General features: G+C 35.9%; 1 protein-coding gene across 1 annotated transcript; it reads left to right on the forward strand.

Annotated features, from left to right (window-relative positions):
* Positions 1–2,962: 2,962 nt before the first annotated feature.
* LOC137808829 (uncharacterized) lies at positions 2,963–6,448 on the forward strand. Its single transcript, XM_090300845.1, has 2 exons — positions 2,963–4,364; positions 4,473–6,448. Exons 1-2 carry the CDS (start codon positions 2,963–2,965, stop codon positions 6,446–6,448), a joined length of 3,378 nt encoding a protein of 1,125 aa, XP_090156971.1.
* Positions 6,449–14,928: the final 8,480 nt, after the last annotated feature.

Raw genomic sequence — 14,928 nt, forward strand, 5'->3', positions numbered from 1 at the left:
AAAATCATCGCTTCCCACACTCTGTGGATGCAAACATATTGAAGTTGAACTACCATAAAATCTTTTTTGAGAGGTGATATGGTTTGTCCCAGCTATGTATAGGGTGGGAAAAAGAAAATGAGGAAAGATCAGCTGATAAATTTGATACAACATTTCATTCAAACGTGCATAAATGAGATTCACTTATGTAAATATACAAAAGATTCATTTTAAAAGATTTGGCTTAACTTAACTAGAATGTCTTTGGCAATTCATTTTAAAAGATTTACATATCCTATAGACTTTAAAAATCTTTTAGGTATTAATTTTAACATCTTTTCACGGTCTCCTCTAGTACATTATCGTACATGTTACATAAACCAACATATGAATATCTTCTTCACCACCTCGTTTCTTGCAAATACAATATCCAATCCGAAGACAAATAGATCACATGAATGGAAGAATGCATACAAGTAATTAGAAACAAATTTTTTGAAAACACATACCAATATCTCGTGGTAAACCAAGCTACGGAGGGATTCATAATATAATAGTGTAGTTTAAAGTCAATTTGTTCATTGTTAATGTAAGAAAATTCTGTAGGATAATTATGCTTCTCAAAGATGTTAATTTCTCCACTCCAATTTTCTTTTCGATATATAAGACAACCTCACAAAAACCTAACAATTTGAGTCACAAGAGACGAATCAGAAAATATGAACTTTCTAAATTAATACATAAGAATCTAAAAAGGATAATAATTAATAAAGATGAATAGTCTTTATTACCTCCTCTCCTCTATGTCATTACTAAGCATGGTTATGGACAAGTCTTTACACACATTAAACCCACTAGAACAAACAACAGTAATCAAATCAAAAAAGTGACTTTGAAGTTATCTACATACTTATGAAGTATAATACAAGGACATTATTAAATTTATTACTTCTTCACATTTTCTGTTCTTCTTGTCAAGATCTCTCTTGGAAATAGTTGTTCCATTGAATGTGTGTTCTCACCTTGGGCATTCTTATAGCATGTGGCGCAAAAACAATTATGCTTATCCTCTTCTTTTTCTCTTTTACAATAATAATGTGCATGCAACAAAAGCAATAAATTGGCGGGGGACAAAGTGTAGCTTTCGCCATTGAACATAATTGGCATTTGTAAGCATCACTCCTCCCTAATTCTCCCTCCATTATATCCTGACCCTTTTTTGCAACAACAACATCAAGCGTAATGCACATTATTACTGTGAAAGAGAAGAAGATGATACACATAATTGCTTTTGCTCTACAAGCTATAAGAATGGTCTCGGTGAAAACATCATTCAATGACACAACTGACTGTTTCCAAGAGAGATATAGCAGAGAATGTGAAGAAGCAGTAAATTTAATAATCAATCTGTATGTATGTAGATAACTTAGACACTTTTCATTAATGTTGTTTGTTGAAGTGGGTTGAATGTAGTAAATGCAAAAAGTGACAACATCAATGATGTGCGTACCTTTGATACCTTCGATGCTAAAGACTTGTCCAGAACCATGCTTAGTGATCGAGAGACTTTTTAAGTGTCTAGCTAGAGGAGGTAAGAAAGACTATTCATCTTTAACAATTACTATCCTTTTCAAATTCTTATATATTAATTGAGAATGTTCATACATATTCTCTTATTCGTTTCTTGGGACTCAAATTGCTAGGTTTTTGTTAGGGTTGTATTATATGTGGACAAACAAATTGAAGTGAAGAAAAAATTTCTCGACATAATTATCCTACAGAGTTTTCTTACACATCAAAAGTAAGTAAAGTGGTTAACGACTTTAAACTACACTGTTCTATTTTAAAAGAACATTTATTTGTGTTTCAGGTTATTCTTCTGTTTCAAAAGATTGATGGAGTGGGTGTATGCCTCTTTGCAATGTTTGCTCAAGTGTCTGACTCGTAGTTATCAAATAAGCTCTCTTTATATTTCATATCTCCATTGGGTGAAGTATTTAAGACCTGAAAAAAATGATCTCAGCTAAATAATAATCTCTCCGTACCTTCATTTACCACAAGATATTGGTATGTGTTCTTCTTTCTTTCCTCAGATTGGATATCTTGATTTTTGCAGGAAACGAAGTTTTACAACTTGCTATATATGGTCCTGTCCGGGAGAAGATTATATATTCTATTGTCCTGAATTTCAAAAAAACTCCGAAGAAAGATCAACTACGATATTGGTATGTCTTTCTTTCTCCTTCTCCTTGCGTGTGTTTTAGTTTACTACTATAAAACTCTTATGTTATATAAGTAATTTATATTATGTATTTGTTTAATTCATCAGGTATCATTCAGCACTAAGAAAGGCTGGTGAAGAGTTAGTTTAACGATTATTTCTGTACTGATAGGGTAAAACCGAGAGGTTCATGCCGAGAACTACATAGTATAACAATTAAGATGATTAAGTTAAAACCGAGAGGTTTTGACCGAAAGCAATAAAGACAAGAATAAAACAAATATAAAAGTTGTAAAAGCCCAATTAGATAAAAACTTGCAAGAGGGGTGCACAAATAATAAAAAAGGTGCAGAAAGAAAGCCCAAGAGTAAAGGGAAAGCCCATTAAAGAAACTCTATAAATAGGAGTTCAGAGATAGAAAGAGGTAGGAGTGATTTTATCTGATGAACGTTAAACCTTTTCTGACTTTGGCATCGGAGCGACTTGCAGGTACCCCCCACCTGTTGTGAGGAGAAGCCGAGAGCACCTGCCGAGAGGAGAAGCCGAGAGCACCAGCCGAGAGGAGAAGCCGAGAGCACCAGCCGAGAGGAGAAGCAAAGAGTTTCCATCAAGGAGAGGAGTACCCGACCCAAGATAGTATTCAGCCCAAGATTGAAGGATTAGTCTTGATTAACCCATTTCAAGTGTTCTTGGTCCTTGTTGTAAGAACATTTTGGCGCCCACCGTGGGGCCGAGGGTCAATTGAGAAGGGTTAAAGACAAGATGAGTCAAGGAGGAGAACAAGGTGGAGATCGGGAAGACAATGTTAACATGCCAATCCAATTACAAAAAGAATTCGAGATGTTAAAAAAGAATAATGAAGAAGAATTGAGTATGTTAAGAGCCGAAAACGCACACATGAGGAGAAAGTTACAAGAGGAAACGGTTTTGAATTCATCTTTCGAAACTGTCCAACCGGGGATACAAGTGAACGAGAGGATATATAATGAAAATTCTCAAACCAGAAGAAGATGGCTTGAAAACTCTGGGGTTTGTGCAGGAACATCTTCCAGAAAACATCCGTTTTATGATGTTATAGTCGATACTCCGTTGCCTGACAACTGGAAGAACTTAACCATTGACAAATATGATAGAAGTACGGATCCTGATGAGCATATTGCAATATATACTACTCAAATCAGCTTGTATACATGGAATGATGCTGTTATGTGCAGAGTATTTCCTACAACTCTGAAAGGGGTAGCATTGAGCTGGTTTACACGCCTCCCACCTTTGAGTATAGATTGTTTTGATACGTTGATAGAAAAGTTCGGTGCTCAATTTGCAACTAGTCGTCCCCATCATTTAACGTCAATCGCCTTAGTGAACATAAGACAAGAGAAAGGAGAGTCTTTAAGAATGTTCATGGAACGTTTTGGAAAGGTTGCTTTGGGAATCCGAAATCTTAGTCCAGAGGTCACCATGCATCATATGATAACGGCATTAAAACCGGGACCATTTGCCGATAGTCTTTGCAAGAAACCTGCGATCAATCTGGATGAACTAAGGCAACGGGCATCAAAATTTATGCAAATGGAAGAATTAAGGGAGTTTCGAAATCAAGTAAGGGTTGATGGAGGCGAGAAGAGGGTGACAGAAAAAGAACACCCGCCTGTTGCAAGAAGAGCCCGAGAAGAATTCAGAAGTCGAAAATTCCAACAATACACACCTTTGAATGCAAACAGAGCTAGAGTTTTACAAGAAGCTATGGCAACAGAAATAATACCACCACTACGAAAAGCACGAACACCAGAAAGAGCAGATCATACCAAGCATTGCGAGTATCATAAAAATCATGGCCATCATACAGAAGAATGCATCGGGTTGAAGGATAGAATAGAAGAATTAATTCAAGCTGGACAGTTGAAACGCTTCGTCCAAGGAGGAAATGTGAGAATAAGGTTAAGTCCTGAGAGAGGATCGAGAGGGGGAGAAATGGGCCAGAGAAGAGTTGAAAGATTTGAAAGAAGAGATGAAAAAAGAGTTGAAAAAAGAAGTGATAGAAGAGATGGAAGGCTAGAAAGAAGAAGTGATAGGGATCATCAAAACACTCAGTCAGTAAGGCGGAGTAGGGAACGAAGTCTGGGTAGGCCGGTCAGAGGATTTATAAACACAATTTCAGGAGGTTTTTCAGGAAAGGAATCCTCATCAGCAAGAAAACAACATTAGAGAAGCATCAGAACAATTAATCATATTTTCAAAAGAAGAACCTTGCCACCAATGCTTTTCACAGATGAAGATTTTCAAGAGATTGATCCCGATCACGATGACCCTACGGTGATAACGGTAGAAATAGCCGAATATGCTGTTATGAAAACCTTAGTTGATCAGGGGAGTTCAGTTGATATCTTGTTTTGGGATACTTTCAAAAGATTACATTTAAGAGAAGAAGATATAGTACCTTTCCGAGAGCAGATCATTGGCTTTTCGGGAGAGAGAGTTAACACTAAGGGGTACATTGATTTGATGACCACGTTTGGAAGAGGCAATAAAACTAAAAAAATCAAAATCAGATATTTGGTGGTGGATGCTACTACATCATATAATGTGTTATTAGGACGATCCTCTTTGAATAAACTGGGAGCAATAGTTTCAACACCGCATTTGGCTATGAAGTTCCCAACAGAAAAAGGTGAGATAGCAACGGTTTATGTCAATCAAAAGGATGCTCGGGAATGTTATGCAGCAGGCTTAAAGATGAATTTAAGAGCAAACCATGATACTGAAAGAATGGTGGCAATGGCCGACTTGGACCCAAGAATAAATGACGAAAGGATAGAGCCAAAAGAAGAGACCACAGCTGTGGTATTGGGTCAAGACGAGAAGCAATGCACTTATGTAAGTGGAAGTTTGCCCAAAGAGTTGTTAAGTAAATTCATCACAGTGTTACGTAACAACAAGGATTTGTTTGCTTGGAAACCATCTGATATACCTGCGATTGATCCGAAAGTAGTTTGTCATAAATTGTCTGTATGTCAAGAAGCACGACCGGTCTCTCAAAAAAGAAGAAAGTTAGGAGAAGAAAGACGAAAAGCGGCAATAGAAGAAACCGAGAAGTTAATGCAAGCTGGTTTCATAAAAGAGGCTCAATACACAACATGGTTATCCAATGTAGTGCTTGTCAAAAAACCAAATGGAAAGTGGAGAATGTGCACAGACTATACAGACTTAAACAAAGCTTGCCCGAAAGATACATACCCACTACCCAACATAGACCGGCTAGTGGATGGGGCGTCTGGACAAGAGATGATGAGCTTTCTTGATGCCTATTCAGGGTATAATCAAATACAAATGTATGAGCCAGATGTTCCAAAAACGGCTTTCACCACAGACACTGCGAATTATTGTTATAAAGTCATGCCTTTTGGTTTGAAGAATGCTGGAGCAACATATCAAAGGTTGATGGACAAGGTGTTTAAGGATCAGATTGGAAAAAATATGGAGGTGTATGTTGATGATATGGTTGTGAAATCAGGGGAGATAGAGAAACACTTGGAAGACCTTGAGGAGGTGTTTGCACAGATAAGAAAATACGAAATTCGGCTTAATCCAGAAAAATGCGTTTTTGGGGTAAGAGGTGGAAAATTTCTAGGTTTTATGTTGACAAACAGAGGCATTGAAGCAAACCCCGACAAGTGCGAAGCAATAATGAAGATGGGAAGCCCAAAGAATTTGAAGGAGGTACAAAGACTAGTGGGAAAACTCAACTCATTATCAAGATTTCTACCAATTCTTGCCGAAAAAACCAAACCAATAGTAAACTTGCTAAAAAAATCCGAAACCTTTGAGTGGGATGAGCGGTGTGAGCAAGCCTTTTCTCAAATCAAAACTATAGTGGCCGAACCACCAATCTTGGTTAAACCAGTGTCAACCCAACCCATCATAGTCTACCTAGCCACCTCAGCTGAAGCCATAGGAGCAGCCTTGATTCAAGAAACCCCAGAGCAAAAACCAATATATTTTGTGAGTAGATCCCTACAGAGTGCCGAAACTAGATATCCCAAAATTGAAAAAGTAACCTTAACCCTGGTGTATGCTGCGAGACGTCTTCGGCCATATTTTCAGAATCATCAGATAATTGTGAGAACAGATTACCCAATATCCAAAATTTTGAGAAAACCCGAACTTGCAGGTAGGATGGTGACGTGGTCGATGGAGCTATCAGAATATGGAATCAAGTACGAGCCAAGAGGACCTATCAAAGCCTAATCCCTTGCGGATTTCATTATTCAAATGCCGACAGCAACACAGCAGGAGCACTGGACATTGTATGTAGATGGAGCATCAAGCAAAAGAGGCAGCGGAGCAGGAATAGTGCTTGAAGGACCAGATAACTTCCAGGTGGAGATGGCGCTAAGATTTGAGTTCAGAACATCCAACAACCAAGCCGAATATGAAGCTCTTGTTGCAGGGTTACTATTAGCCAGAGACATGGGAGTTGAAAATGTCATTTGCAAAAGTGACTCTCAACTTTCGGTGGGACAGGTGCAGGGACAGTATCAGGTAAAAGATCCATTACTGATGAAATATTGTCATAAAGTGTTAAATATTATGCAATGTTTTAATAAGGCCGAAATGAAGTATATCCCGAGAGAACTAAACATGAAAGCAGACTCATTATCCAAGCTAGCAAGCCAACAACGACAGGGCCAACACAACTCCATCATACAGCAAACTCTTAGTCAGCCGACAGTGAGTATGGAAGAATGCTTGAATATCACAACCTCAAAAGATGAATGGATGAAGACTTACATAGAAGTAATAAAGAGCCAAGAACAAGGAGTTGAACCGGATGCAAGAATGGCAAAGAAAGCAGCTAGTTTTGTGTTGATTGGTGATGAATTATACAAAAGAGGATATTCTGTGCCTTTGTTAAAATGTCTTTCAAATGAACAAGCTGAATATGTAATTAAAGAACTCCATGAAGGAATTTGTGGGCTACATTGCGGAGCTCGAACAATGGCAACAAAGATTTGTAGAGCCGGTTACTATTGGCCAACAATCCGAGAAGATTGTGAATTTTATGTCAGGGCATGCAAAAAATGTCAAGAATTCGGAAGTCTAAATCACATACCAGCACAAGAGTTGCACGAAATTGTTTCCCCATGGCCATTTGCAAAATGGGGAATGGATATACTTGGACCATTCCCACTTGGACGAGGACAAACCAAGTTTATGATAGTAGCTGTTGACTACTTTACAAAGTGGATAGAAGCGGAAGCGTTAACTAAGATAACAGCTCAACAGGTCCAATCGTTTGTATGGAAAAATATAATATGTCGATTCGGAATCCCACACACCATTATAACTGACAATGGCAGACAATTCATTGACAAAAAACTTATGGAATTTTATGCAGATTTGGGGATCAAAGCAACAAGCACGTCAGTTGAGCATCCACAAATAAATGGACAAGCTGAAGCCGCAAACAAAGTTATTCTCGGACAGTTAAAGAAGAGGTTAGGAAGTGCTAAAGGACTATGGGCCGAGAAGTTACCAGAAATATTATGGGCATACATATGCACACCACAAACATCAACAGGAGAAACACCATTCAATCTCACATATGGAACAAATGCAATGTTACCAGTAGAAGTTACTGAACCAACACTACGAAGGCAAATGGAAGATTGGAATATTAATAATGAATGCTTAAGAACTGACCTTGATCTTATTGAAGAACTCAGAGAACGAGCAAAGATAAAGGAAGCAGCAGTAAAAAGAAGAGCAATGAAAAGGTTTAATGCGAAAGTGAAGTTCAGGGATTTTAAGGAAGGGGATTTGGTATGGAGAATGCGTACTGATGCTCGGAAAGATCCACGACATGGAAAGTTGGCAGCCAACTGGGAGGGACCATTCAGGATAATAGAAAACTTACACAACGGAGCTTATAGATTAGAAACTTTAGAAGAAAAAGTGATACCGAATACATGGAATGCGAGTCATTTAAAGTTCTATTTTAGTTGAAACAGAAGATGTAAGCCAGAAGCTTGTATACATACTAGTTATCTAATCAAGAAGAATTATCCAGTAACATCATATTTGACTCATGCTTTTCTTTTCGGTCTTGGATGTTGTCACTACAAGTGAAATCCCTTCCGAAATAATACTACCTTTCGGTCTTGGACGCTTTTCACTTCAGGTGAAATCCCTCCCGAAAAAATTTACATCATTCTTTTCGGGCTTGGATGATTTCACTACAGGTGAAATCCCTCCCGAAAAAATTATTGACATAATTCTTTTTGGTCCTGGATGCTTTCACTCCAGGTGAAATCCCTCCCGAAAAGTAGTCTTCGATTCTTTCTTCAATTAGTTCACGAGACATCTCCAAGCAATAGATATAAAACCGAGAGAATCATAGCGTCTAATTCAAACATTGGCAACTAAAGACAAGAGTTAGATCTACCCGCGCAGGTCTACGTTTTCGGTTACTCTAAAAATAGTACAAACCGAAAGGTAGCAACTATCCCAAGGTAATAAAAAACCGAAAAATAAACTTAATGATTAATGATAATACTCATGTCACGTTTCTAAATTAACATTTAAAAGTGTTTAACTAAAATAATCGAAGGTACAATCCTCACAGCGTTCGACCGAAAGGTTTATCATATAGCCGAGAAGACAAAACCGAGAAGTTCTAAACAATTAGCACAGCCGAAAGTAAGAGTCCACATAATACCAAGTGAATAACATAATAACTAGAGCAATAATATTCTTTAGTTTCTGATAAGATCCCAAGCAGACATTACAAAAAGGATTCAAAACTTACACATAAGTTCAACATTTCAAAACCAAAGCAGCCTCCTCATGTAAACTAAAACTATAAACAACATTAACATCTACATCTTCCTAATTTTCGATATTGATATCTTTGGCGTCATTGTCCGAAATTTCATTAACAGGAATTAATTCACCATTATAAAAGTCCTTTTTAACATCAAAATTCCCTTCATCAATAGGAATCTTATAGAAATATTTTGCTTGTTGAAGAGCCTTCTCGAAACCCAGCTTATGTTGTTCAAAAATAAAGCTTTCGGCTTCAAAAACATTAGTCCTCAGCTGATGTATCTCCTCATCCATAGCTTTGATGGTGTTCTTGTCGGAATCATTCGCAGAAGATAATGCCGATACCTTTTCGTTCAAGCCTTGATTTTCTTTACACAGTCGAACATTCTCTTCGACAGATTTCAAGTTTTCGTTCTCCAAATCAGAAATTTTCTTCCCAAGACCTTCTATTTCAATTTCTCGTTCCTTTTTCTGCTTTTTAATATCTTCTAACTGCACCGATAAAGAGCTCATTTTTTCTTTATACTCATCAAAGTCATTCTTCAATTTGTCAAACTCAGATAACGCCACACAGTTTCCATTCTTCTCCTTCAACATCTTTCCAATCAAAAGATTTCTGCTTGATAATTCAATAACAGAATCTGCCAAAGAAGCAGCATCTATAGTCTTCAGCATGTTATAAGACGATTCACCAAAAGATGTCTGAACAAACTTCGCATATTTCGTTGTAGCACTAAATATCATTTCCGAGAGAGGTTCGGAAGAAACATTTTCACTCTGACGATGCCGCCGAGAGGACGAATGCGACCTCTTGCTATTCCTATCACGCTTTTTCGATTTCTTTGAAGGACCGGCAACCTCAGCATTACTTACTGGTTCAACCACTTCCACATTCACAATGGGTTCCACAACTTCTTCCACCACAGGGTTCACCACATTTTCACGACGGGGAGTTACATCACCCACCTTGTTCAGCAATTTCGAAAAATACGAGCGAGCTTTCGGATTAGTGCTCGCCATCAAAGCTGAAAATCAATAAAACATTTAGCTAAGTTAAATGCTTTATCCTATAAAGAGCAAAAATGTGGAACAACCACGTACCAAACAGGTCTTCTCGAGGATTTGGTGAAGTATACAGTTGTAGCAAGGCGCGAGTGGGAACCTGGTACGAGAGCCGACTAAAAACTTCGATAACATGACGATCGGCCACACCCATTGAATGAAATGAAATAGAGTTAAACTTCACAGGATCTTTTGTCCAGTACAGAGGAAACCTTGGAGAATCTCCATCAAAAAAATACTCTCTTCCTACAGGCTCTATTAAAATCTTAAAAAAACTCCCCTTAAAATCTTTGTATGACGATGTAAAAGGTTTAAGGAAACAAACATTGGATTTACTAATAAGGGATAATCACCCTGGCCGCTTCCCAGGCCGAGAACTATAATAATACAAGAAGGAAGCAGGACTAGGAGAAAGCGATAACAGTTTACACAAAATGCTAAATGCTTGCATCGCAGCCCAACCATTCGGATGAAGCTGAGTAGGTGCGACATTAAGGAATTTAAGGACACCTATTTGAAAGTTGTTCAAAGGCAACCGAATATGAAGATCTCTAAAAAAGCAAGCATAAAAATAAAAAAACTCATAACTATCACCCTCTCGACCATGACAAACATTGTCGGCATCCCCAACACGCCGAAAAGAAATAATATCATTTTCAATGTCAGAATAATAAATTTGAGAATGGGAAAGGAAACTACGAAGTTCGATAGCAGAACGATATTTGGACAAATACTCTCGGACTTTAGGATTAACCCATTGGTAACCTGGACGAAGACTTCTCTGAGGCAATACAATGCCGAATTCTTGAGGAGCATCAACAGCCGGTGCTCCATTTGAATCATTCATACAAGAAGGGGTAGCAGATGAAGACTTCGAGTCTTGGCGATCCTCTTCTCGCACCACTCGCCCAGTTGATTCACCACCCGCGCTTGAAAAATCATCAGAAGCAGAAAAACTTGAAAGAGACATTACCTTTGCACGAACTGGTTACAGATTGAAAGAAAGCTGCTTTTCTCAATACACAACGAAACACATTCGTAAAAATTTAGAAGAAGACCCTATTTATAACCCAAAGTTACACCCTAGAATTTGAAACGTTGCAAGCAATCTGAAACCATTCAAAAAGGTATAATCTAACGGTTGCAACAAGAAGTTCACGTCAAATCAACTTAACTCAGCAAGTTAAGGCACAAAAACCGAGGCATTCAATATCAAATCAAATCAAATGTCAAATATACTATAATTTATTAAGACATGAATATTTTATAAGACCTTAAAATATTTCTGTCTTGGGGGGCTAGTGTACTGATAGGGTAAAACCGAGAGGTTCATGCCGAGAACTACATAGTATAACAATTAAGATGATTAAGTTAAAACCGAGAGGTTTTGACCGAAAGCAATAAAGACAAGAATAAAACAAATATAAAAGTTGTAAAAGCCCAATTAGATAAAAACTTGCAAGAGGGGTGCACAAATAATAAAAAAGGTGCAGAAAGAAAGCCCAAGAGTAAAGGGAAAGCCCATTAAAGAAACTCTATAAATAGGAGTTCAGAGATAGAAAGAGGTAAGAGTGATTTTATCTGATGAACGTTAAACCTTTTCTGACTTTGGCATCGGAGCGACTTGCAGGTACCCCCCACCTGTTGTGAGGAGAAGCCGAGAGCACCTGCCGAGAGGAGAAGTCGAGAGCACCAGCCGAGAGGAGAAGCCGAGAGCACCAGCCGAGAGCACCAGCCGAGAGGAGAAGCCGAGAGCACCAGCCGAGAGGAGAAGCAAAGAGTTTCCATCAAGGAGAGGAGTACCCGGCCCAAGATAGTATTCAGCCCAAGATTGAAGGATTAGTCTTGATTAACCCATTTCAAGTGTTCTTGGTCCTTGTTGTAAAAACAATTTCTTTCTTCATACTGAAAACTGTGAATCCAAGGTAATGACTCGTTTACCTTACTTTGATGGGGACTTTTGGTCTGCTGGTCTGGTGCTGCAAAGCCAGCCAGACTGAATAATGTAAGACTGTGAAAAGATGTTTGAAATTAATACCAACAAAATCTTTTAAAGTCTTAAATATGTAAATCTTTCAAAAGAAACGGTCAAAAACATTCTAATTATGAAGAAGGTATGTTTCTATATTTCATCACTAAATGAATCTCATCTATGCATATTTGAATGAAATGTTGTTCCAAATTTATTAGTTGTTCTTTCTTCCTTTTCTTTTTATACACAGTTGGGACAAACCATAAGGACTGCTTTTACTAAATATTTGGACTGCTTTTCCTTTTCCTTTTCAATCATTTCAAACTACTTTTCTTGTATACTTAATTAAATACAATATACAAACGTATTTAGATATAAGTACTTTTAATATACAAACGTATTTAGATATAAGTATCTTTTGTATTTTCTATTTATCTAAATAAATTCAATAAATATTCAAATGTATTTATTTAATTTTTTTTATTAGAACACCTATAACTACTTAAGTCCCAAAACTAACCCAAATACAATTGTATACTCATACAATTGCTACAAAACTAAAAAGAAAAGAAAAAAAAATCCTACTGTTCTACTGTTCTTCAAAGTATAAATTTGATCATTAAGACATCGTCTTTTTCTATCCTTTTAAGCATGGTTTTTGTGACTCGTAATTTTCATCACCTTTCACCATTGGAAAGAATGAAAAGAAGAGAAAGATTGAGCCGAAAAAGGAACCTTGATGCAGAGGAAGGCCACAAGGTCGGACTTGAGCAGGCGCAAGACGCTGGACCGGATGTAGCGGTCGAGGCGGATCGGGTCGGACAGTAGCCTCTTGAGCTCTTTGGCCAGGAGCCCTTCTTTGTCAATCTCTATTCTTCTTCTTAATGCATCTTTAAATGGATGTTAAAGAATATAGCAATTGCAAGTTTGATTTTGGCTGTCGATCGACTTTAACTCACATGAATGTTTTTGTTATGTTTGATGATCTTGATTTTGAAGGATGCATTAAAAGCAGTTGGATGTACTAATATATTAGTGTTTTTACTTTGAATTTATTTAAATAACATAGTTGTTCGAAGGAGATAGTCTTTTTAGAGTTGACAATGGTTAACTTTAGAGAGTTATGGAAGAAAAAACAACTTTAACTTTTCATCCAAAAAATCATTAATGTGACTTGTGCTTGATAAAATCTTCTTGGCAGACAAAACATATGAACATTCCATACAACATAAAATAAGCATATAAAGGTTCGTGTAGTACGAAGTTAACTTAAATCTATGTACATATCGTTTAAGAATTATCATGTTTTATTAGACGTAAAAGAAGACAACATACTGACAAACAAAATCCTTACGTCTCATCTCAATGATTTGTTGTTGAACTAAAACTATCGTTGACAAACGAAACATGATCATGTTTTACAATTAATTATTTTTAGCACTTAATCAAAATTATGGGTGTTGAATTTTTTCCTAAAAAAATATCTTGAATTGTGCCATTTAAAATACATCTTGAAATCACTCATGAATAAATTTTTGGTTTTAATCTTTGATTCTCATGGTAACAAATGAAAATTTAACATACTTAAGAGTCTCAATTTACAATACAATATATAATATATATAATATGAGTGGCTCACTACGAGTGCATTTTGTATATGAAAATGGTAAGACTATAAGTAAACTTTAGATAGTCTCAATGCCTACGCCACTGTACAACTCTTGCGTGCAAATATTTGATAATCTTCCCCGTGGAAAAATCTTGTAAAGCTTTTTATCTAAAGAGCTGGAAGAGTAGACTCAGAATAAATATTTGTAATTCTCCTGAGATTCCTGCTTCTGGTATTCATCTTGCTTTATATTTTGGAGACTACTTGAGTCAAGAGAATGATTGAATGCTTCTGAAAATTCAAGAATACATTATATTATAAAATTCATAGTTTTGGAAAAGGTAAAACAAAAACAAAACATGATAGCAAAACAAAATCCAAAGTACTAACCAGATGACTTAGAGCCAACTTCCAAATTGCTTCTCGCAACAGAAGTTGCATTGTTGATGCAAGAACAGATCATTTTAGATAAATAAAAAATATATTTAACTCATAAAAAATTAATAATAAAATTATAATTATCATCATAATTATTTTTAATATTATTAAGTATCATTACTATTATTATAAATATAACAGTTTTAAAAATATTAATAAATATAACAGTTTTATAAAGAATACTAGGAAAATTTAACTAGTCAATAAATATATCGATCTTTTGCGGTTTTTAAATTCCTAGATCATACTTTTTTTATTGCTTGAATAATAAATCATACTTTTTTTATTGGTTAACTAATATATCATACTTTTTTTATTGGTTGAATAATAAATCATACTTTTTTTATTGGTTGTTGAATAATAGATCATACTTTTTTTCTATTGGTTGAATAATATATCATTATTTTTAATGAAATTGATTGATTTTTTATTAATATGTATATAGCAAAATAATTTGATTAAATGTAGTATTCAATCAAATAAATACGTTCTATCAAAATTTAACAATTATGTTTAAAATCTTTGTTATTTTATTATTTGTTACCTATTTAAATTATCTACCTTTTTTTAATAAAAAACTATTACAAATGAAAGAAAGCAATGATTTTTTTAAAAGTCAAAACAAATTTATAAAGGATACGAAAAAAAAGTAAAAAAATCCAAAAACAAATATCTTTTTCCTAAGAGATTTTTTGCAAAAACAAATATTACAATTTTGGTAAATATTTCTTACAACCAATCATTTTGAACCTGCACCGAATATAATTTAAAAAATTTAAAAATATCATTTTTTTAAAATAAAAATTCAGAATTGAAATCAAC

Source organism: Phaseolus vulgaris, chromosome 3, assembly GCF_051622355.1.
Source record: "Phaseolus vulgaris cultivar YP4 chromosome 3, ASM5162235v1, whole genome shotgun sequence".
NCBI classification, from domain to species: Eukaryota; Viridiplantae; Streptophyta; class Magnoliopsida; order Fabales; family Fabaceae; genus Phaseolus; species Phaseolus vulgaris.

Coding starts and splice junctions, on each gene's coding strand:
- LOC137808829 (XM_090300845.1), top strand. CDS start 2,963: ATGAGTCAAGGAGGAGAACAAGGTGGAGATCGGGAAGACAATGTTAAC. Junction 4,365..4,472: donor TATAAACACAATTTCAGGAG/GTTTTTCAGGAA, acceptor TGCTTTTCACAG/ATGAAGATTTTCAAGAGATT.